This window comes from Glandiceps talaboti, chromosome 16, assembly GCF_964340395.1.
Source record: "Glandiceps talaboti chromosome 16, keGlaTala1.1, whole genome shotgun sequence".
NCBI classification, from domain to species: Eukaryota; Metazoa; Hemichordata; class Enteropneusta; family Spengelidae; genus Glandiceps; species Glandiceps talaboti.
In genome coordinates, this window is record NC_135564.1 from 2,406,685 (window position 1) to 2,430,915 (window position 24,231).

Consider the following 24,231-nt stretch of genomic DNA (forward strand, 5'->3'; position numbering starts at 1 on the left):
TAACCACTTAGGAGTACTGAATATTCATTGTTTAACCATGAATAAATTTCTGCTGACTCCCATGAGGCAATGTGGCCCACAGTAAAGATACCATATAAAAGCACAAGATTGGCTTGGTGTTTCTCTGAAATCGCAAGTAATTGTAGTTGATGTAAAAATCATGAATTGACTCTCCAGACCCAAAGTTTATGAAAATGTTTCTATTTCTTGGAGTGGTGACCCCCTTTAACTATAAAAAGTTACATTAAAATTATACATGAAGGACTGCATCCACATTTACGGTTTACCTATCACTCATCTCATCAGATGGTCTTTGGTGAAATTTTCCCTCCTTCATGGCACACAGATAATGGTAAGTAGCTTTGCAATCACTGCGATCACATCCAACTGTTGCACCCTTCTTGTCATGACAGCTTTTACAAGAGCATCGCTGGAAGACAACGATTATTGACTATTAAGCTGGCAAAATAACAGTTTATTTCAAGCAATGTATGTCATGTGATTTTACACTTCAGAAGAGACATCATAACTTACTCCTGGGCTGTTTTATTATGGTGCATCCAGGAGGAATTTGATAGGTCATAGTTCACACCAATCATGAGACTGAGTGGCACTGTTCCTCAAAAACCCATTCTCTGTTCTTATCAAAGGAAAAATGGGGTCACTATAAAACTTTTTAAACAGAGGTCATGAAATCAAAATTTGGCCATTTTAGAATCCAATATGGCCACCATTTTAGAATCCAATATGGCCACCAACTACTGTATTAACTCCATGGGAAAATAACAGATTGTCAATTTCCTTAAAAACAAAATGGTGACCCCAAAATTTCTTTTATTATTTCAAAAGGCCCAAAGTTTGGAAAGATTTTAAAAACTTTAATTGTAAGGGAAATTGTTCCCAAAGTGCATTCTACCTTAAACAAGCAAAAAACTAACAAAACAGAAATAATCAAATATGACAAATACAACATATCTCTCTTAATATTAGAATGTACACTAACCAGTATTTGTCCACGCTTCATTTCTTTTATGACAGACTTCACTTCAAATCCACCTCCAAAGTCATCAAACTTTGCAGCTTTTGGAGAGGTATCTTTTTGATACAAACCACTGGAAAAAAGCTGTAATCATAAAGACATTACAAGCACAAAAAAATGTTTGAATATTTGTCTCAATTTGTAAAATTCCACAAGTTTAAGTACCCCCCCCCCCCCCCTTCTCGGGGATAGTACCGAGATTCAGATTCACCGCTGGTGGCTCACTCCATGGTTTGCATTGGGGATTAAAGTCCTTTTCAAACTGTTCAAACACTGTATTATCATAAGGGTTACATATTCATGAAATCATTGATGTTTCTTTTGGAAACAGAGTATATTGACAAACTGGCGTGACAGTCAAGTGCCTTTTCAAAGAAGTTTCACTTTAACGCACGAGGCTTACAAATACAAGTTACAATTTCACATTACAATATTTACAAATGTGAAATGAACGTTTGGACTTTGGTTATTTACCATGCAATTGTAATGTGCTGCTCGTTTTCCATGGATGTATAGTTTTCCACACAGCTGTACATCTTCTTCATCCTTTCCCTTGTGACAGAATGCACACTTTCCTTCATCTATCTTCATCTTTAGATTAGAATGCAGTTCCAACACTTATATGCAGGGTGTACACCGTACAGGAATGTTTGCTAAATATCGCAGTACGTATAGATGTTGTGGCGGGAATTCTTGCACAATTACAGTCAGACAATTAATGACGACGTCTTAGGTGCAGACCTCGTAAATATAAACATGGCTGTATTCCAATAATATCTGCTGTTGCTACTTCTTATAGTCGTCGTCAGCTAGCCTGGCATCGATTTTCCCGGAAAATGCTTTGAAAAGGCTTACGACCAATCAATGGACAATGCAGCTCTGAATCAACAATGGAAAGGGGACAGACTCTTCAAGGTTAGGCTACTCATAATCGGGGTGACGAACATTAATAAATAGTAAATGATGCATTTTATGATACTCTTTCAACTTTGTTCACGATATATTAGAGTATTTAAGTTGGTAAAGACAATATATTTCTATTTGTGTAAATATCTTGCACCTTGGAACTTACAACCCAGGTATCTTTATTAGATCGGATTGTATTACGATATGCTTATCACCATCACAAAAGTGGAATGTTCCATTACGGTCGTCGAGCTACCCGAGTCGTAATCGAGGAGCATTGTGGGATGTTACTTACATGTTAGACTCGGGTAAAAACAAAATGGCGACGCGGAAGAAAGACGGAGGTGCCGACTTCAAATTTTGGGAGTCAGGCGAGACTGTAGCCCAGTTCGATAACATAAGAACATGGCTCCAGAAAAATTGCAAGAAGGTATGTGTAACACAACATCCAAATAATTTTGATTAACTGTAAAATTCCAAAATAATCGCTTAATATCGCCACTCACATGGTCCTTTGCTTTGTTATGGCTTGCCCATCCATTCATTGTTTTCTACTTTTCAGCGTTTCTCAAGGCCTCTTTGTCAATAATGAAAGTTCGAAGCGAACCAGATAATTTCACGTTTGCCCTAAGGTCCAAAATCATAGCTCAGTGTAACTCTAAGATCAACAATATTCTATTTTTGTGAAAATTGGCAGTGTTAATTGTCTGAGATCAGGAAATTCAAATTTCTGATAATTTTGCATTTATGCTATATAAAGTATATTAATACTGCCATTTTCAACACATACTTTTGTGGAGCTCCCAAGAAATCTTGATCAATACATCGGAAATATTAATGTGCTGGTAGTATGTGACTGATATGTCAACATTTTGTCTGGACATGAATGTATTAAAGGATACCGTGGAAGTTGGAGGTAGAAAGACTACCTCCATGGTGAGACCACTCAAGTTATACATCCATACTCTGAGTCTGGGTTATAAATTTCGAATTCAATTTGCATGAAATTGAAAAATCCGTAAAATATATTAAGAGTTTGGCTTCATAATGATATAAATAATAAACATTATATGTACATTTATTTCTTATATCTACAACAATACAAAAGATACTCATTGATGTTCACCTGTTATATCTTGAATGTGTAACAGTGATATGTGTGTGTGTGTGTAATCACAGACCCTCCACAGTCTCAGACCACTATAATAATTCTTATAGTGGTCTAAGCCACAGTGTAATACAGTGTGTTGCAGATGGTTACAGCCATGTAGAAACCAATAAAAAACCTGCACATTCTAGACTTTAAGATAGCATGATTGCACTTTATTTGCTACATTTTTAGTCAGAATAAAATCAACTGTAATTAGTTAATCACAGACTTACAGATGCCAATGTTTTCATGTCTGCATAGTGGTAAATTAGTTCATTTCATTTAGACAAAGTGTAGCAAGAAACAGTTCATTCAATGCAGCATGTGTAGTTTCTTATCGGTTTGTTTGATATCAAAAAGAGTGAACAGTAATCTGCAATGCACTGTATAATTCAATATTTGAATTTAGAAAATTAGTTGCTGCATTTCATCCACATACTCATGGTTATGTGCCTCGGTCACAACATAGAAATATAAGTGAGTGCCTGATATCTGAATCTCCATGGTAACACATTGGATGAAGCAGTATCATTATATTGTCGCACAATGCTAACCATAGTTGCACATATTCAAAGATAGTAATCAGTGTTGCAGGCAGAGGGGGTTTTTGGGTCATTTGACACACATTTTGTGGACCTGACCCACAATTTTGGAAGTGATGGTTCATAGATTTGTTTAGCAACATGACCACGCCTCTAGCAACAGCCAACTGATCACATATATTGCATAGATAACAACAGAGTTGATAGGCAACTGCATAATCATTCAGCAAATACCTAGCATGGATCAGCATGTTGGTAAATATTTTTTAAAATTGTACAGTTGTGCTACAACGCCATTGGTGCTATTTTTTATAATGTCCCCCAAAAATGTATGATGACCCAGAAAAATGAAAGTCTTGGGACACTATGTCCCACTCTTTCAAAAGGTTGGCTGCAACACAGTCACTAGTTGACTCTTGTTACATGTATGTCTGTCTGTAAGGTATGTTATGTTAGGGCGCCCTCATACATTGGGCAACATTCACAAAGAAAGATCAAGACCTGTTAGGACCGAGCAACACAATATGTCATATAACCATCGACCTACATTGTAGAGTTCTGCTGAAATTAGTGAAACAACGTACAAGGATACAGTTGTATCTACATTTAGTCCTGGACACTGCTTGCAACCTCATACCACTGTATTGTTAGAGTTGGAAGAGGGACAGTCAGTGTCTGAATGTAGGTAAAGTGTGAGCCTAAGTACATTATAACTTGTTGATCATTGAAAGTACACATGATGTACATGATTGACACCTGTTTTATTTATCTCAACGACCCCTTAATCATGTCATGAATTTGTACTGTGTACAGTGCTGATAGATCCAGAGCTGACAGTTTAATTACTAATTATACTAATTGTTATTGTATTGTTGTATCTACAGTATACCCAGATGGAACCACCAACCAACAAAAGTCTTGCCAGTCTGGTGGCTCAACTTGTACAGTTTCAAGAAGATAATTTTGGTAGACATGTGAGCAAACCAGCATTAACAAGACTACCTGTGAGTATATTGTATTCAACTTTGACCTTTCATAATCACCTTTGACCTTTTGTTTTCTGCTGAAAAGTGAGTGTGGAATAATGTAGGAATATGCTACTCAGCAATGCAGTTGTAAAGTTACAATAATTGATTAACTCTTGTATATTTTATTTGTTTGTCCACAGATGAAATGTTTCATGGATTTCAAGCCTGGTGGTGGATTGTGTCACATTCTGTCTGCTGTGTATAAATTCAAAAGTGATCAAGGGTGGCGTCGATTTGATTTCCAATCTCCATCTCGTATGGATCGTAATGTTGAAATGTTTATGAATATTGAGAAGACATTGGTGCAGAATAAATGTCTGTCTATGCCCCATGTGTACATCAGATCAGATGTTGATACTAAACTTACTACAAAACTTAAAGATATTGTAACAAGACACAGGGTAAGTATTTTTATATTTCAGTTATTGAAACAGATTATTACTTAAAAAAGAAATTGAATGAATGTGAATTTTAACAGCATGTCCCAAAAGGGGATGGTATCAGTTTAGGAACGATTACATAACGTCACACAAGCTCAATAAACAAACTTTGTTTGTTTAGGATAAAAAACCCTCCCCTACATTGTAAGTGAATGTTCACAAGTGTGACATTGACATCTCCAGTGGTGCATTATGCATTTACTTAGCTTGCCTTAGATAGCACATTTAAGTGTGATGGCAAAACGCTGAATTTCTCCTCCTGTTTTGTCCTTAGAAGTATCCTTGGAATTAAACTCTAAGACTAAATGTACCATTGGGTAATTCTAAGACTAAATGTACCATCTCTGAATATGTTCACATGTGCTTGTGGTTGAAGTGTATCATGATGAATTTAAGGAGGACATGAAACTATTAAATAATCAATACATTGTTATTGCAGGGTACCATAACTGATGACCAAAATACTGCTAGTCATATTGTGCACCCTCCACCGTCACGTGAAGTAGAAGGTGAGTTCTTTCAGAAATTAACAAAGTATAAGTAAATATTCAATAGGGAACTTGCAATCCAGACTGAGCATGCTCAGACGCAAAGGACTATGGGATTATCTGAGGTTATCGTAATACCTAATCTGGAGCTACTGATAAAATAAACCCCCCACAATGGTCAGGGTAACTATGAATTGATTATTTGTGGTTACAAACAATGTATCAACAGTGTTTATAATACTTATTGATGAGTATTTATTATCATATTTCCCATGATGCAACATTCAACATGGCGGGTTTGCAAGTTCCCTATTGCAGTCACGGCTGATGACAGTCTAGCTGCTAGACCATCAGGCTTTCTTTTGATGTTAGGTCACCAAAGGTCACATTGAGGGTGTTTACATCTGAACACTTGAGTTATTGTCATCATTGGCTGTTGTTTGCCAATCTTCCATTGTTTTGTTACAAGACTATACTGATGGCATGCTTATGTTATAATTTTAAAATGAAATTCATGTTTAGTTTTTGTTGGCTCACGGAAAGTTTCATGTTTGAGTGATGTAGTTTGTGTTTGGTTACAATGATGACATATTTGATAGTAACTGTTCATTTGTCAGAATATCACCTGTGTTTGTTTCATGGGATGACTGTTTTTGATTTATAGATGTTGTCAGTAAGGGGATCAAAGTTCCTTGAAGTTTTCCACTGAGTCAAACATCTGGTTTGTGTAGACTGAAGATTTGAATGAATTGATATCAGTCACAAATAGTCAACTTGTACTTAACACTTATAAAGAGGGATTGATACAGTATTCAGTGTTTTTGTTGAAAGGTGGACGCTACTCATATTTTACCAAGATTACCCACTACATTAGAAATGCAAAACATAGAAATCCATGTATGGGTAACATTTTACCAATTCTTCCCCCCCTCCCCCTCCCCTGGTACCATGGTTTCAAATCTCAAAAAAAAATGATATTTAACAAATGACCCTTTCTGATGTTATACTACATGTATAACATGTAAACACTGTAGAGTATTGTCATAACAACTTGTCAATAATGAATTTACGACAACATTTTGTTGTAGCTGAAGACTGGTTACGACCACTTGTAGGACGTGATAGGATTACATTGGTTCATTGGTGGTATTATCCTGATAGTTATGACACATGGGTTTCAACATCTGATATAGATCAAGAACCGGAATCATCAATACCACATCAAGGTGTCTGGGAGGTAGGTCAAGGTCATTAAATAAAGTTAATACTGGTATGTCTTTGATATTATGGTTATCCATATAGCAGTATTGTTTTAATGAACTGCCACAAGAGGGCGCCCCATATAATAAGACTTAAATTATGAGGGATAAAATCACTTGACATTACATGAAGCAGTCATCAAAATATGGCTAAAACAAGTCTGAGTTCTTCTCATTCATGACACTGCCATAACGTCTGGTCCAATAGCACTCCTAGTAGTGAAATTGTGCAGGTTTTGTCATAATGTTAACTGAATGGAATATGATAATGCAAGTGAATTTGAAATTACATTTTACCCAACATAATCTGTGGTCAAGGATTTACAAAAATATATCTAACTACAAACATGTAAACAATAGTAACGTAACGAGGAATACAGGGGCAGTCTATTGAAATGATTGTCAAAATGGCATTCATGAAAGCGGAATCAGCTTGTCGTGAAGTCCGTGCTCCCAAGTAAATTGTAATGGACATATTTTCAAACTTGAAGTTGAGATGTCTGTCTGTCTGCAATGTAGCTATATTATTAGACTGGAATCAGTCACTTCAACTTGAGAGATGTTTGTAAATTGTAGTCTCAAACCTTCAAATGTTTTGAGTTTGTTATTCAAGATTTGCATATTATAAGTTGATTATTACATAAAGTATCATATAATAATGTTATCATGCAAATTAGCCACCATCCTTACACTCTCACTGAAGAGAGAACACTGAATATGCCTTTCCAAAATTTACCTTGGTGGCGCTCTACTTCCTGTCTGTGTACCTTGGGGGTATACATGGTATGGGTTAATCATAGAGCACTGCTGCTTTCCACAATGTCTGAACAATTCGAAAACATCCCTGATTTACACTTCTACAGAATACCAGGGGACAAAGCTCTTAAGAAATGGTACCGGTACTATGAGATGATGATACCCCCAATTTGAGCGAGGGTGCTGTATTCTCGATTTCCTAATAATTTTTGTTTGTTAACAGGTCAGTGCTAAATGGTTGTTGGATTTAGATGAATTTAATGAATGGATGAATGAAGAAGACTATGAACTTCAAGACGAGGTAAGGGTTACCCCATTTTTTCTGTTTCTCATTACCCGACCAACCTAAATTATATCATGCCATGCATGAGCCAAGTTGAACAAATAACATGACATTTATACCCTTGTCGTTTTATGTCATGACAACATGTCTATGTCAAGACAATGTGTGTCTATGTCACTGTTTATATTGAGTTCGAAATATGTATGAAAATGTTCAAAATAACCATTGCTTTCCCTGGTTACTGGTCCTGCTATAATTATATTATTCCCAATATTTTTCCATCACTCAGCTGGAAAATACTTGTGACCTAAGAGTTTTGTCACTACAACAGTTAATGACTTGTAGTGACAAGGCCCCCTAGGTCACTCATATTTTCCTTGGCTGAATGAAGAAAAATATAGGGAATGATATCAGATTATACAATAGCTTAACTTTCATGTATGATTCTGTATCCTTGCATTGCCATTGATCCATTGTGAATTTATAATGCATGGAGATGTTTGTGTGGATCAATTTATCACCATACTTCTATGACACTATAAAAATATGCCTAAATATTCTGTAGTTCTTCATATTCAGTTGTGTAATGTTTGTCGAATGGACATAAAGCACTATTGTTATATATGCAAATTTCTTTAAAAGTCAGTGAGATTCTTGTGACTCAAAAAATAATTTTTTGGTTGGGGGACAATTTTCAGACTGTTATTACCAAAGTGGTCAAATGAAATGTATGCTTTGACATTAAATTGTGTAATGTTTTTTTTTTCAGTGTGAAAGTAAGAAAGAAACAAGTCGAGGCAGGAGGAAAGGTTTACGAGCCAAACCAATCACAGATGATGTAAGTATTAAAGATATAATATGACTTACAAATTCATTATGCATGACAAAAATCTTACAACCATTGCTACATTTTATTGTCTGGCTTAACAAAAATCTTACTACCATTGCTACATTTTATCATCTGGTTTAACAAAAATCTTACTAACATTGCTACATTTTATCGTCTGGTTTAACAAAAATCTTACTACCATTGCTACATTTTATTGTCTGGCATGACAAAAATCTTACTAACATTGCTACATTTTATTGTCTGGCTTGACAAAAATCTTACTACCATTGCTACATTGTATCATCTGGCTTAGGGTAGGTTTTACATAGCACCCACCTTCTAAGACAAAAACTGAGGTTTTCTGAGCTTTGATCATTATCATCATTTCAATGTACAGATTGCTGCTAGTCCAGATCCTGATAGGAGAGAAAAGAAAACGGCATCCACAAAGAAGAGGAAGAGATCTCCATCACCTCAAGACACCAAGAGGAAAAAGAAAGGGTAAGTTGGGTTTCCAAACTTGCACCATGCAGCTGTCACATGTCAATGTTGTAATCTCTTTTACAATCTCACATTGAGATGACACACCCAAGGCAACTTATTCAGTTTTGGCTTCAGTATTATCTACCATAATTGTTTTGAAGAAGTAACTCACATATATATAAATGACCATATAATAATTTGTATGTATCACCATGTTCAAAGCACTATATGTATCACCATGTACCACTGTACATATCACCATGTGCAAAGCACTGTATGTATCACTATGTATCACTGTATGTATCACCATGTTCAAAGCACTGTAATTCACTATGTATCAGTGTACATATCACCATGTTCAAAGCACTGTATGTGTCACCATGTACATGTATCGGTGTACATATCACCATGTGCAAAGCACTGTAATTCACTGTATCAGTGTACATATCACCATGTTCAAAGCACTGTAATTCACTATGTATCAGTGTACATATCACCATGTGCAAAGCACTGTAATTCACTATGTATCACTGTACATATCACCATGTTCAAAGCACTGTAATTCACTATGTATCAGTGTACATATTACCATGTTCAAAGCATTGTACATATCACCATGTACATGTATCATTGTGTCAAGTGTGTATCACCATGCTCAAAGCACTGTATGTTTACACAGACATATAATGACACAACTGTCCATACGTTCCCTGAACTCCTTAGTAATCATACAATCCCTGTGTGTATACAGAATATTAAATCCTTTTACATAGCAATCCTGTTCTTGCAGGTCCCAATGTATGTCCAGTGTATGAGTTGAATTGATGAATTTCAGTGATAAATATTTCCATTTTGTTTTCAGTGGACGTCCCAGTGCTGCAGCCATGAAAAAGAAATCAAGTAAAGAAGAGGAACAAGAAGACCTAACAAAAGACATGGAAAATCCTTCACCAGTTCCAAATATAGAAGAAGTGAATCTCCCTAAAAGTAGTAAGTTGAATTATGACATTTGTGGAGTCATGATGGTTGAATTATTAGAGTAGTTGGCTTAGAATCTGTAGGTTGCAGGTTGTAGAGTCATGATGGTTGAATTATTAGAGTGGTTGGCTTAGAATCTGTAGGTTGCAGGTTGTAGAGTCATGATGGTTGAATTATTAGAGTGGTTGGCTTAGAATCTGTAGGTTGCGGGTTGTATCTTCAACTCATATGTAGCATTTTGTCACAAATCGGTCAGATTTGTCTTAATTCAAGGAGCTAATGTCGGGGTGTACAAATCAGAGAGTTGCAGGATTCTCAGCTTACTGTGTGAATTGAAGCCTTTAGTTATAGGTTGTATTCAAATTACAAATTATGGCTTTGTTTTCTCTCAGTTTCCAGTCGTTCCCACAAAGACAGTGAACTACAACCCATCAAAGGTGGATCCTTGGCAGAGCTGGATGATGGACAAGACACTGGGGTAAGATGAGACAGATTGCTCACAAGTGTAGGAAAGCTCTGTACACTAGAAAACAAATCGTTTTATATATGCTAACAATATCTTCTGTTCTATTTTCATTTAGATGTAAAATATAGTTTTTATTTTAGGCGAAAAATAATAATTTATGTAACTCAAAGCTGTGCGCATTTAATGTTTACAATTATACAAAACACCTTTGGACATACAGTACTTGAAATGTTTATAGTTGTGCTGTTACCGATATAAGTTCCTTTTCAGGAATATTGTTGCTGGTGTCTTTATATTCATGGCATTACAAAAATCTAAACTATTTCTGTTTACTTGTAGTAGTCAAAATTGTTTATTTTTATAAAATCAATCTAGCCAGATTTTTCCTCCCCATCTTTGTTTCAGGATGATGGTGATTCCAAGATGAAATCAGGACCTGCCACTCCAGCAGGTGAAGAAAAGGAAAAGATAATAGAACCTGATGTGAAAGAAGAGAATGTAACTGAACAGACACATCATATTATTATCCCAAGTTATGCCGCCTGGTTTGATTATAACAGCATACATGCCATCGAACGAAGGGCACTACCGGAATTTTTTAATAATAAAAATAAATCCAAGACGCCAGAAGTGTAAGTTTAACATAAAATCTGTAGTAATTCGAGTTTTAAAAATAGTTTGAATTTTAACCTACGCGATGTTCCTGGAGGAGATAAGTACAAATTGAACACAGCTGTAACAAGTGAAGAAAATAAAAGAATACACTTGAAACAGAAGTAGAAGATGTGTAGAATGTAAGCCCTGACTTAGTGAACAACTTTCAAAGTGACCACCGTAAAAATTGTACAAGTGTTCAATAAAAATGACAGACCATGGTGAGATCATGTCTCAGGTGTAAAGATGAGGCTGGAGAAGGAGAAATCCAAGTTACAAGTAACGATGATTGTTTTTCTCCACTGCTTTCTACATATCCATGAAGTATCATAATTTCCTCCCAGAGTTATGTTTTTCTCTGATCCTTTGTCACAGATACATGGCATATCGTAATTTCATGATAGACCTACGAGTTAGGAGACTTCATAAGAGTTTATGTCCAATGACGGCTTTATTTTTCTCTAATGTTGTCTTACAGATACATGGCATATCGTAATTTCATGATAGATACATATAGATTGAATCCAGCTGAGTATTTGACTTGTACTGCATGTAGGAGAAATCTAGCCGGTGATGTCTGCGCCATCATGAGGTAAGTTACTCCATGCTCTCACAGGAATTGTGGTAATTCAATTAGTATTCATGATACTTTTGCATGCATTTGCATATTTACAGGACATGACATCCACCCATCGCCATAGCAACACTTACATCTACCAATGTATGCGTGTAGAACAGTGTCCACATATTGAAGGTGATACAAATCAGGTTTATGCTAGGTAGTCTTACCTTATTCCCATCCCTAGTGCAACCCTAACCCTCACTCCCTAGCTTGGGTACAAATGCAAATCTACTAACAGTCAGTCCACTGCTTCGTTCTTACCTTACTTTGTTCAGATTCACATGACAAGTTTAGAAGAATGGCCACTGCCAAGTAATGCTGCAACTTGGCTTTATGTTAAAGGGTCTCACCCTATTTCTATCCCGACCACTCACTCCCTAGCTTGAATACAAATGTGAATCTACTGTACAGATGGTCGGTCCACAACATGAAAACATCATAGAGCCATTCAAATTCATGCAGGTTGATATTTTATTAGTGTAATCCTAACTAAAAAGTTGACAATCACAAATTACTATCAAGTGTACAATTGTAGTCATTGTAGAATTCAATATGGCCACTGAAAACTGTGATAACTCTACAGACAAAATGTAGTCATTTTAGAATTCAATATGGCCACTGAAAACTGTGATAACTCTATAGACAAAATGTAGTCATTTTAGAATTCAATATGGCCACTGAAAACTGTGGTAACTATATAGACAAAATGTAGTCATTTTAGAATTCAATATGGCCACTGAAAACTGATAACTCTACAGACAAAATGTAGTCATTTTTGACTTCAATATGGCCACTGAAAACTGTGATAACTCTATAGACAAAATGTAGTCATTGTAGAATTCAATATGGCCACTGAAAACTGTGATAACTCTACAGACAAAATGTAGTCATTTTAGAATTCAATATGGCCACTGAAAACTGTGATAACTCTATAGACAAAATGTAGTCATTTTAGAATTCAATATGGCCACTGAAAACTGTGGTAACTATATAGACAAAATGTAGTCATTTTAGAATTCAATATGGCCACTGAAAACTGATAACTCTACAGACAAAATGTAGTCATTTTTGACTTCAATATGGCCACTGAAAACTGTGGTAACTCTATAGACAAAATGTAGTCATATTAGAATTCAATATGGCCACTGAAAACTGGTAACTCTGTAGACAAAATGTAGTCATTTTAGAATTCAATATGGCCACTGAAAACTGATAACTCTACAGACAAAATGTAGTCATTTTAGAATTCAATATGGCCACTGAAAACTGTGGTAACTTTACAGACAAAATGTAGTCATTTTAGAATTCAATATGGCCACTGAAAACTGTGATAACTCTATAGACAAAATGAAAGAATGATGTCCTTAAAAATAGAATAATGTGAAACTTTGGAGGAATTTAAAAACTTTGAATGTAAAAGAAATTTATTGAAATTTGTACATTCAGCAAATACAGTAAATTTTGACTTTAGAACCTTTTTATCAATGTCTACGTGTGTAAACGTTTTTTAAAACCGTTTCAAACATTTCTTGTTTAACATATTCTGATATTACAATACTTCTCAAGTTTTGCTTTTATCTTTAGATTTTTAAATCTCCATCCAACAAAGAAGCATATGTTTTTCAAAGTGTTGGATGAATTAAATAACCACTAAAGGTTGTTTGCAGTTTACGGTCACTGTGAAGGCTAACATTAGGTGACGCATCAACCCTAACCCATACCCTATCATTTTGTTGCAATTGTAAAATAACACTTTGACTTTGCATTCCTCGTGACTTTCCCTGAGCAGCATTCATCCTAACTTTAGGTTGATTATTTTGCATAATGTAAGCTCCAATGGTTTTATCCTCATCATTGAGTGTTGTAAAAGTAATGAAGTACATTCCAGGAATCTGGCATGTGAAAACCCCTTCAGAAAGGTTCATGTTGTCAGCAGTGTTGACAAAGGTATGGGTATAGGTCACTGTCTTGTATGTATTTGAACCCCTCGTTTTTTTATTGGTAGCTACAGAGAATGCATCCCATTGGTTGATATTGGAAGGTTCTCCTTTCGCACCTTTAATTCCAGGGAAACCAATTTCCCCAGGTGTACCATGGTTTCCTGCCATCCCTTTAGGTCCAACCAAACCTGGAGGTCCCATTTCACCTTTTGGTCCTGCCTTTCCACTTCTTCCATTCTGACCAGCTTCACCAGAATCACCTATGATTTTCAAATACAAAAAAAAAAGAATTAGTGAAAGAATTACCTTAGTTAGATGAAATTTGATAGTGATTGCTATTTCATTTTTTAAGCACAACTGAACTGATAAGGTTCAGTAGTGCTATAGGCATGGCAAACTGTCTGTCTGTCTGTCCTAAAAAAATCTTCAACTTTGAATTTACCTAGTAGATTGAGCTTAACTTTGATGAGAATGTGTAGATTTGTCCTCATTAGCTGGGACAATGAGAACAGTACATTGTTGATTAGCTATAATGTATACTTTACAATTTCCTCTGGTAGTAAAGTGTGTAGCATGGCCAGTTTGGTTTATAACTTGATTACGTAATATGTTGTAAGACAGCTGTTTCATCACCTATAAATTGAATGTAGCTGGTGTTAAATTACAATAAGACAACCAAGAAAGTTAAACCTGTTACATTGGTATGACTAGGTTTCAAATTGATTTTAAAAAATATAGAAGTACAAAACCTTGTTGACACATCACTTTAAAGTTTGATTAGGATGTTGCTATACTTGTTTTGATTAAGTACACTTCCAACATAGGATGGCTGGATTATGATGATGGAAATTACGTATGAAAATTTTGTTTTGGTTACAACTGTAAGTCTTAAAAAAATTATATATCTATCATTGCCCTGAACATGAAGTTGTGCGATGATGCAATATTTGCGCTATTTTTTCATTTACAGTTATTTTTACAAGTCCCCTCCTTAAGTTGAATATGCATGAACAAATTCAATTCTCCTTTGTTCCCTGTTTGCCCTGCTACTCAGTGAGGACTGGTAGTTAGTTTTACTGTTGAATATTGGAAATGACTTAGCAGACAAGATCTAGACAAGATCAATTTGATGACCATTTCTATTCAAAATGTTATCAACATCATTAGACACTAAAGTGAACACTGTGAAATGTTAAAGTGGCCATATGGATGAGGATTGGTATTTATTTTGGATTTTTTTTATAAATCAATTTTATCATAGCTTCCTACTTGAAAAATCAATGTGAAACAACATATCCTAAATACTTGGTTGTAACTCAATAAATTGCAGAAGATTGATAAATATGTAAAATCTTTGTTATTGTACATACAATAACAAACTATTTACACACTTTTAAACTTTTTGCACTGAATTGAGTTACAAACACAGACTTAAAAGTCTATGTTGTTTCACATTGATTTTTCAAACAGGAAGCCATGATAAAACTATTTCATAAATTAAAAATCTAAAATAAATACCCAATCCTCATCCATATGACCACTTTAAGCAGAATTTTGTGTTCTTGGCATCTTGGTAACTATGGCTACCTGATTTCAAAAATGTCTAAGGTATAAGATTATCCCATTCCTCTTTATGTATCTCTTTGATTTCTTAAAACGACCACTACTTATTCAATTCAATTCAATAACTTTATTTATCCCAAATGGGCAATAACTTTTGAGTAGTCACATCCAGGGGAATAGGGTTCCTAAAATGACCGCTACTTTTGAGTTGCCTCATCCAGGGGATAGGGTTCTTGAAATGACTGCTACTTTTTGAGTAGTCACATCCAGGGGAATAGGATTCCTGAAATGTCCGCTACATTTGAGTGGTCTCATCCAGGGGATAGGGTTCTTGAAATGACTGCTACTTTTTGAGTGGTCACATCCAGGGGATAGGATTCCTGAAATGTCCGCTACATTTGAGTGGTCTCATCCAGGGGATAGGGTTCTTGAAATGATCGCTACTTTTTGAGTGGTCACATCCAGTGGATAGGGTTCTTGAAATGACTGCTACTTTTTGAGTGGTCACATCCATGGGATAGGGTTCTTGAAATGACTGCTACTTTTTGAGTGGTCACATCCAGTGGATAGGGTTCTTGAAATGACTGCTACTTTTTGAGTGGTCACATCCAGTGGATAGGGTTCTTGAAATGACTGCTACTTTTTTGAGTGGTCACATCCAGGGGATAGGAATCTACAGGCTTTACTCTAGAATGAAGCATGCCTCCCTAAGACTGTAATCAAAGTTTCACTTCATTCATGACTGTACAGCACAGCACAGGAAGAAAAAAGAAAATTGTGACACATACCCTTTTCTCCTCTGATAACACTAAAGACTCCTGGTGTAGTTGTTGGTTGATAATCACAACATTGAACACAGGGTGATTCTTGTGTTGATGTCAGACTAATCAGATATGTAGTTAGGATGAACACTGCTGTAGTTATACCCTTCATTCTGGTTGTATGTTATAAAACTCTTACTGAGCTACGGTAAACAAACTGTACCAGTGTTGAGATGATTATCACTGCAAGAGTTTGATGTTCTGATGAAAATTACTGTCAGATGTGTGTAGAGCTAAAGTAAGACCAGTTGTGAAAAAGATGTTGCCTGGCAAGTCTATAAATGGTCTGTAAAACGGAAACAAGTGATGTGGTGTTCAGTTATGATATGTTTATCAGTACAAGAACGGAAACAGGTTGTGTTCCTGTGTTCTCTTTTAGTTTGCTAAACCATCTTAAACAATAACAATGGTGACACTATTAATTTCAAAGGATGGTTTACAAAAAATGTTCCATGAGTATAGAGATTAAGCATGTAACAGGAAGAGTGAAACTAGAATGGTGGATGGGGGCAATGGCTAGCTTAGAATACCAGGCAATGTTATGTTTTGTTGAAAACCAATTGCAAGGCAATGGTGTATGTATGTAGAAAAGGCTATAATCTGGTATGACATCTCTTGTGTTAGTGTTATGACTCATATATTCATGAACCATGCAACTCTAGTCCATATAGTCATGAACCATGCAACTCTAGTCCATATAGTCATCAACCATGCAACTCTAGTCCATATAGTCATCAACCATGCAACTCTAGTCCAAATATTTTGAGGGGACTGAGTCAATCTTTCAGGGGTTACCAATACCAGTGCTGTTAACTGTATTCAACATCTGGCCAAACTTAACATTCATGCCTTTCCATGAAAACACGACAATATCAGCTAGATTTAGTATTTAGTTTGACCGTGCTGGTAACCGACTGAAGAAAGGGTTCTCAGTCCTTGAAATGTTAAGTTTACAATTACAGGATTTGTGACAATATAGTTCTAGACAGTATCTGTGTTAAAAGTTTTAATATCCCTAATAAATATCCATTTGATATAAGACTAAATTCTGTTTCATCCCTATCACCTTCAGAGTACATGCATTCTTGGAACAATGGGGTCTTGTCAATTATCAGGTAGATGGTGAAAACAAAGTGACTCCGATGGGACCACCACCAACTTCACATTTCCATGTACTAGCAGACACACCATCAGGTCTACAGCCATTACAACCAGCTAAAACTAGCCAGGTAGGTACATACATTAAATTGTGTTGTTTCTCCATGTAATAATTGATAAGTCACATTACAATGTATATAGGCCGTACTTAATCTGAAAGGTCCTGTCGTTGATTCCACTTATGTAGTAAGTGGCCACATAAGTGAACCAATGACAGGACCTTTCAGACTAAACCTGTACTATGCTAAAACTACGTATTTTGTGTTTTGTACTCGTCCAGCTAAGTGGTTAAAAATTCAAGGTATGCAATCACCAGGGAATGGTTTATGGAATAAATACACACGTAGTTCATATTTCTTGAAAAACCATTCAACCATTCTTGGGTTTTTTACATATACTCAACCATATTAAAGTTGTTATCCAGACCTTAGTAAACATACAACATAAATTCAAATGTTGGTTTAGATGGTACCTATTACGGTTTTAGAGAAAAAGGGGAAAAAATAGTGCTCTTTTCCTGAAAGTAATTTTATATGAAACTGTATTTTACTTTCCCTACTTGTATGATGAACATTTGTCTGTGTGTTTATTTTGACTATTATACTATATGACTGTTACAGCAATCTGCAGCACAACAGGTGATGCAGTTCTCGGATAAAACCAAGGAAGAAAGAAATGGTGGCCCAGACCTTCAGAACTTTGGTCTTCGAACTGACATGTATGCTAGTAAGAAAGCACAGACTATGAAGGTAAGAACAATAACATATGATTATTTGATTCATAAATGATGCCATGTGTTTGTGAATAGGTAAAGTCCTTGGGCAAGATTTGAACCACAACTGTACCTCTAAAGTCCCTAGGTAAGATTTGAACCACCACTGTGCCTCTAAAGTCCCTGGGCAAGATTTGAACCACAACTGTACCTCTAAAGTCCTTGGGCAAGATTTGAACCACCACTGTGCCTCTAAAGTCCTTGGGCAAGATTTGAACCACCACTGTGCCTCTAAAGTCCCTGGGCAAGATTTGAACCACCACTGTGCCTCTAAAGTCCCTGGGCAAGATTTGAACCATGTCTGTGCCTCTAAAGTCCCTGGGCAAGATTTGAACCATGTCTGTGCCTCTAAAGTCCCTGGGCAAGATTTGAACCACCACTGTGCCTCAGTTATCCCAGCTATGTAAGTGGGGAACCAGATAGGATAGAGGTTGCAATGTGAATACTTTAATCCTGTGTGTTTATAAAGGCTGCAATGCTAATGGAATGTATGCTTCTCAGAGAGTTGTGGAAGTATGTGTTTAAAGAAAGGGCTGTTGTGCCGCTGTAAATCCTTGCCATGGGTAATACATGTAAAGTGCTGTCAGCACAATGGAAAAGTGTGATATACTGGTATATAGAAAGTAACATTCTTTTTATCTCTTAGGTTCATGACAAAATTTGATTTTCTATTTGATTTCTCTCGCCAGCATACAAAGGGTGCTGCCACTGTGAGAGAGTGGACAGATCAAGAGACTTTGTTACTACTAGAAGCTCTTGAAATGTACAAAGATGACTGGAACAAAGTGGCTGAACATGTTGGAAGTCGAACACAGGATGAATGTATTTTACATTTCCTAAAGTTACCTATTGAAGATCCATACTTGGAAGATGGCCATGGAGCTTTAGGTAGGAACTTGTGTCTGTATGAAGCTGAAAAAAAGTTTGGATGTGTTTTGTAGGTTAAAAGTTTATACACACAGTTGCTATACTCAGTCTCCTGTATACTAGTACATCGGAATGATTTATACAAACATGTACATTTCGGTATGCAGAATTATCATAAAGGATGAAAAAGAGCTCAAATAAAACATGGCCGTTGAGTTATGATAATAAAATAGAAAGGAAGTACGAATCAGTTGTGCTGTTATAGGTCTGTGCCCATGATAATAAGTCAGCTTTGACCCAAATAATGGCCAATGTTTTAATCATTGGAAAATTGAAAGGGCCAATATTTGGGCCATTATTTTGGCCAAAGTTGAATTTTAAACATCAATCAATTTCAACAAAATAAAGATGAATATAAAGATTAAGTAATATTAGGACATATACATTCTGTGTTTAATGCTTGCTTTGCTTTGAAATGTGAAAAAAAACATGTTTTCTGAAAGCCATCGGAATTTCCAAAATAAAGCTGGAGGTACTATTATATTCTTTTGTACAGGACCCTTAGCTTATCAACCAATACCTTTCAGTCAGAGTGGAAATCCAGTCATGAGTACAGTTGCTTTCTTAGCATCTGTAGTAGATCCTAGGGTAGCCAGTGCTGCTGCCAAGGCTGCTATTGGTAAGTAATGGAATTTATGTATAAGCCATTCTGTAAAGGCCTGGGTTTCAGTCCCAGGTTATCTATCGCATTAATAGTATCTTATCAGTCAAGCCATAAGGATTACTTAGGATAATTCTTCTGTTCTCGACCCACTTTTTCGAGAGCTTTGCCTGAGAGCTGTTTTTCACACCTGAATTTTAATCCAAATCTAAAATGATTCTGTTACATCTACTCAACCATATCAAAGTGGTTATCCAGATCTTGGGTCTTTTACATAAACTCAACCATATCAAAGTGGTTATCCAGACCTTAGAAACATGACATCTGTCAAGTTGTAATCATTCTTCAGTAACTTTTCTGCTATTCTGCAATATCTCTCAGCCTCCTTGCTCTGTTCACTCCCTTGCAAGTTGCCCTTCCTCAAATTAGTTTTTTTACGATAAAAAAAACACCGGAGTTAAAGTTACGCATACATGACTCTTTTTACTTCATTATAACAGAGGAGTTTGCTAAGATGAAGGAAGAAGTGCCAAATGCACTAACTGATGCCCACATCAAGAAAGTGGAAGCCTCAGTTGCAGCTGGTACACTGAATTCTAACTATGGCCTGGATACTACTGGTATAGCTGGAACAGAACCAGCTAGTGATGCCATGGATACCAGTGGAGACAAACCATCTCAGGAGAAGGAGAAGGAGAAGGAGAAAGATAAAGAGAAAGAAAAGGAAATTAAACAAAAAGACGTGGAAGAAAAAGAAAAAGGGGCTGGTGATGCCAAGAAGGCAGATAAAGAGGGTGATGCTGTTAAGGTAGGTTATAGGTGAAATGTGTGTGTGTGGTGGAACAAGTTCGTACACAGTGTCTTTGGAAACTATTTCCCTTCATCACTTTCCCGTGGAACGTTTCAAATAATGAACAGACAACAAGTGTTCTACTCCTGAACATACCCTAGATCCATTCACTCTTAGTCATCATTATGTATGCATAATGACATGAATAAATTACCAAAGAAGTCCAATCAGAGTCCTTGTTATTGCAGGTCAAGGAAGAACCCATGGACACATCAGAGGCTCCTGCTGATAAGCCAGCTAGTGATGAAGACAAGAAGACTGATGAAGAAGGTAAAGATGAGAAAGAAAGTGATAAGGATGAGGATAAGGATAAGGAAAAAGAGGAAGGAGAGGTTAAACAAACTGTTGAAAACGGGGAAAAAACAGAAAATGACGAAAAAACTGAGGAAGAGAAAGAGGAAGAAAGAAAGAAAAAGGCCAAGAGAGACCAACAGTTGGATGAAGGAAATATATCAACAGCAGCAGCATCAGCACTAGCCGCTGCAGCAGTTAAAGCAAAGGTAATTGTTTTGATTTGGTTTCTGTGTACTAGTGTAGATATAGTGTTTGTATAGCTGCCCACTACTTAATTAAAAATAGCATATTCATTACATGGTTCCAGATAAAAAGAAGAACAGTGCCACTACTCATCAAGCTGGAGTATCTTTTCATTGAGAGATGTATGTGATTGTTGTCTAAGAAATAGTACAGTTTGTCCTATCTCTTGGGACATGAAACACTTCAAATTTTGTCTGTAAGATTTGACATGTACATACTTGAAACTATACGTTCAGTACAGTAGGTGCCATCTTAGGATATGAACACTTCAAATTTTTTGTCTATGTCTAATAGATTTAGTTTTGTCAGCTATTAAATGGTGCTTTTTTGGCCTTTGTCTTCCCAAGTACTGGTGTCTTTAGTAGAAAATCTGAACAATCACAGTCCAGATCCTTCAGAAAAGGCAACATTTAGAGCATGAACCCTATATAGTAGATGCAGTCACTGAAGTACATATACTTGGTCAAGTTCTAGTAGTAGTAAGGTAAATTCTGTTATACATCATCACTGTGTTTTGTTTCCTTTTTCTCACTTATGTAGCATTTAGCAGCAGTTGAAGAACGCAAGATAAAGAGTCTGGTTGCTCTGTTAGTTGAAACTCAAATGAAGAAATTGGAAATTAAACTAAGGCACTTTGAAGAGTTGGAGACCATTATGGACAGAGAACGGGAAGCTGTAAGTACTGTTATGACTTTAAAACCTGACATCTATTTAGCATAATGAAGGATTTTGTCATCAAGCACCTGAATGTTGAGATTATTCAAGCTAATTGTATCTACCACATGCAAAATGACGATGAAAATGTTGGTTGTCCAGATAATGATTTTAAAACTGTTTGTTTGACTTATTTCTAGTTGGAATACCAGAGACAGCAGTTACTATCCGACAGACAGGCTTTCCACCAGGAACAGTTGAGGGCTGCTGAGATGAGAGCAAGACAGCAAGCCCAGGCCATGGCTGCAGCAGGGATACACACACAGCAACCCAGTCAACAACAGGCTCAAGCAGACCAGCCAACTCCACAGCAACCAGTACAGCAAGCAGTCCAACAATCAGTGCAGCAACCCACTGCTGTACCTGCACCGACACCAGCTCCAGTGCCTGCAGCTGCAGCTACACCTGCAGTTACAGCTACGCCTACACCTACAGCTACAGCTACAACTATATCTACACCTGCAGCTGCAGCTACATCTACACCCACACCACAACAAAATGAAGGACAAACCCCTATACAGGAACCAGCAACACCACAGACACCACAAACACCTCAGACACCTGATCAGCCGCAGCCAGTACAGCAGCCACAAAGTGCCGAGGAACAGCAACCAGCATCAGGTAAAGGTGTGTGTGTGCAGGTAGATGATGTGATAATACATGTCATCATATAAAAGTATATACCACTTGTACATTGTATAAATTTAGTCTTCTCAATTCACGACAATCTGTTTTTCAATCAATGATATTACCTTTATAATCCCTGTATCCAGGTACCCCAGTATCAGGAAGTGCTCCAGGAACCCCTAACCCTACACCGCCCACAACTAACAATGCTGTAGCACAGAATCCTGCAATAGTTGCTACAATACAGGGTGGTAGGTCAACACCTACAGGAACTGGAAGTGGAAAAAGTACACCTACTTCAATCATGAGTCAAGGTAACTAATGTAATATCAATCTGAAATGTAACCATGCATTGTACTGATGATGTACTTTATGTGGTGTCAGTTCTTTCTGAATTTATACCACTCCATGGCCTGATATCTCTTTGAAGTCTAACCATGCAGAGTACTGATGATGTACTTTCTGTGGTGTCAGCTTCTATCTGAATTTATACCACTCAATGGCCTGATATCTCTCTGATACAGCTGAAGTCTAACCATGCAGTGTACTGATGATGTACTTTCTGTGGTGTCAGCTTCTTTCTAAATTTATACCACTCAATGGCCTGATATCTCTCTGAACTCTAACCATGCAGAGTACTGATGATGTACTTTCTGTGGTGTCAGCTTCTATCTGAATTTATACCACTCAATGGCCTGATATCTCTCTGAACTCTAACCATGCAGGGTACTGATGATGTACTTTCTGTGGTGTCAGCTTCTATCTGAATTTATACCACTCAATGGCCTGATATCTCTCTGAACTCTAACCATGCAGTGTACTGATGATGTACTTTCTGTGGTGTCAGCTTCTTTCTGAATTTATACTGCTCAATGGCCTGATATCTCTGTGAACTCTAACCATGCAGTGTAATCTCTGATCTCGGCTTCTAAATTTATACTTTCATTTAGATATCACTTTTGCAATGGTCTGATATCTCTAAAAGCTATGGTGCAATTTTTTGGGGATCTTGAAATGATATCTTGTCGAGTTACTACCGTACTTCTCAATTGTGTCAAGCAATACTTCAAATTTCAAACAAGATTGAAGAAAGCAAATGGCTTACTTTAATTCATGATTTAATTGTTGCAGGAACCAGTAACCAAGGAGATGCAGGCACTCCACTGTCATCTGCCGGTGATACAGCAGCTTCACCAGCCACACCAGCCACAGCATCACCTAAACCGTAGTCAAGACTTCATGTGCAGTGCCCTCACTGGCAGCAATGTTACAAAGCCATGGTCAAGACAAACAGTACAGCGCCCTCATTGGCCAATGTTACTAGATTTGTAGCCCATTCCATTCAGGAATTATATCTACAAAATACTTTGCTCACAAAGTTGAACAAAAATAAACCAAACAATTTCCCAGTGAGGATACAAACATCAAAAACATTGCAAATTTATTTATATTTTTGTGAATATTTCAGGCATGAAGTAGAGGAAAAGAAGTACTATTGTGAACAGAGTAAAAGATTACTTACACTCAAAACACATCATGGTTTCATTATTGAAAAATGATATGCCATTTCCTCAACTGAGATATCCTGTGTAATTGAAGGAATACGAAATAAATATTTCCACTAGCTTCGATATATTGAATTTCTATATATAATAGTAAGGGTTTTCTAGATTTTAATTATTTAGTAGAGTAGAACTATGTTGTGTAAAGCTCAACTTAAGTCCTTTAGGATCAGCAGTTTGCAAACTGTATTCAAGTCAAATTGTTGTTGCAGCAGACTTGCTTATATCTTGAACGT

The 24,231-nt window shown here is 36.5% G+C and overlaps 3 protein-coding genes across 4 annotated transcripts; 1 reads left to right on the forward strand and 2 right to left on the reverse strand.

Moving 5' to 3' along the window:
• Nucleotides 1–283: 283 nt before the first annotated feature.
• Nucleotides 284–1,630, reverse strand: LOC144447661 (PHD finger protein 6-like). The gene is made up of 3 exons (XM_078137738.1): nucleotides 1,514–1,630; nucleotides 1,004–1,123; nucleotides 284–430 (listed from the first exon to the last, which is right to left on the reverse strand). The coding sequence occupies exons 1-3, from the start codon at nucleotides 1,628–1,630 to the stop codon at nucleotides 284–286; spliced, it is 384 nt and encodes a 127-aa protein (XP_077993864.1).
• A 634-nt stretch (nucleotides 1,631–2,264) lies between these two features.
• On the forward strand, nucleotides 2,265–24,229 carry LOC144447046 (SWI/SNF complex subunit SMARCC2-like). 2 transcript variants are annotated; one of them, XM_078136921.1, is made up of 22 exons: nucleotides 2,265–2,375; nucleotides 4,522–4,641; nucleotides 4,806–5,066; nucleotides 5,545–5,614; nucleotides 6,682–6,830; nucleotides 7,832–7,909; nucleotides 8,661–8,729; nucleotides 9,118–9,221; nucleotides 10,066–10,193; nucleotides 10,574–10,659; nucleotides 11,053–11,279; nucleotides 11,780–11,893; nucleotides 17,320–17,476; nucleotides 18,026–18,154; nucleotides 18,867–19,065; nucleotides 19,601–19,723; nucleotides 20,206–20,513; nucleotides 20,744–21,055; nucleotides 21,633–21,767; nucleotides 21,947–22,433; nucleotides 22,580–22,747; nucleotides 23,565–24,229. In XM_078136921.1, exons 1-22 carry the CDS (start codon nucleotides 2,265–2,267, stop codon nucleotides 23,660–23,662), a joined length of 3,633 nt encoding a protein of 1,210 aa, XP_077993047.1. In that variant the 3' UTR covers nucleotides 23,663–24,229. The 2 variants fall into 2 exon arrangements, with proteins under 2 accessions (XP_077993047.1, XP_077993048.1); XM_078136922.1 differs by having other exon boundaries at nucleotides 21,947–22,427.
• Nucleotides 12,454–16,480, reverse strand: LOC144447049 (complement C1q tumor necrosis factor-related protein 1-like). The gene is made up of 2 exons (XM_078136927.1): nucleotides 16,215–16,480; nucleotides 12,454–14,123 (listed from the first exon to the last, which is right to left on the reverse strand). Exons 1-2 carry the CDS (start codon nucleotides 16,357–16,359, stop codon nucleotides 13,546–13,548), a joined length of 723 nt encoding a protein of 240 aa, XP_077993053.1. The 5' UTR covers nucleotides 16,360–16,480; the 3' UTR covers nucleotides 12,454–13,545.
• Nucleotides 24,230–24,231: the final 2 nt, after the last annotated feature.

What these genes read in the sequence shown, in the direction of transcription:
- LOC144447661 (XM_078137738.1), bottom strand. Translation starts at nt 1,630, where the DNA reads ATGAAGATAGATGAAGGAAAGTGTGCATTCTGTCACAAGGGAAAGGAT. An exon ending in CAGCACATTACAATTGCATG is followed by an intron (nt 1,124 to 1,513) that starts GTAAATAACCAA and finishes TTATGATTACAG; the next exon opens with CTTTTTTCCAGTGGTTTGTA. An exon ending in TGAAGCGTGGACAAATACTG is followed by an intron (nt 431 to 1,003) that starts GTTAGTGTACAT and finishes GTTGTCTTCCAG; the next exon opens with CGATGCTCTTGTAAAAGCTG.
- LOC144447049 (XM_078136927.1), bottom strand. Translation starts at nt 16,359, where the DNA reads ATGAAGGGTATAACTACAGCAGTGTTCATCCTAACTACATATCTGATT. An exon ending in TGTTATCAGAGGAGAAAAGG is followed by an intron (nt 14,124 to 16,214) that starts GTATGTGTCACA and finishes TGAAAATCATAG; the next exon opens with GTGATTCTGGTGAAGCTGGT.
- LOC144447046 (XM_078136921.1), top strand. Translation starts at nt 2,265, where the DNA reads ATGGCGACGCGGAAGAAAGACGGAGGTGCCGACTTCAAATTTTGGGAG. An exon ending in AGTGAATCTCCCTAAAAGTA is followed by an intron (nt 10,194 to 10,573) that starts GTAAGTTGAATT and finishes GTTTTCTCTCAG; the next exon opens with TTTCCAGTCGTTCCCACAAA. An exon ending in CTGCAGCAGTTAAAGCAAAG is followed by an intron (nt 21,056 to 21,632) that starts GTAATTGTTTTG and finishes TCACTTATGTAG; the next exon opens with CATTTAGCAGCAGTTGAAGA.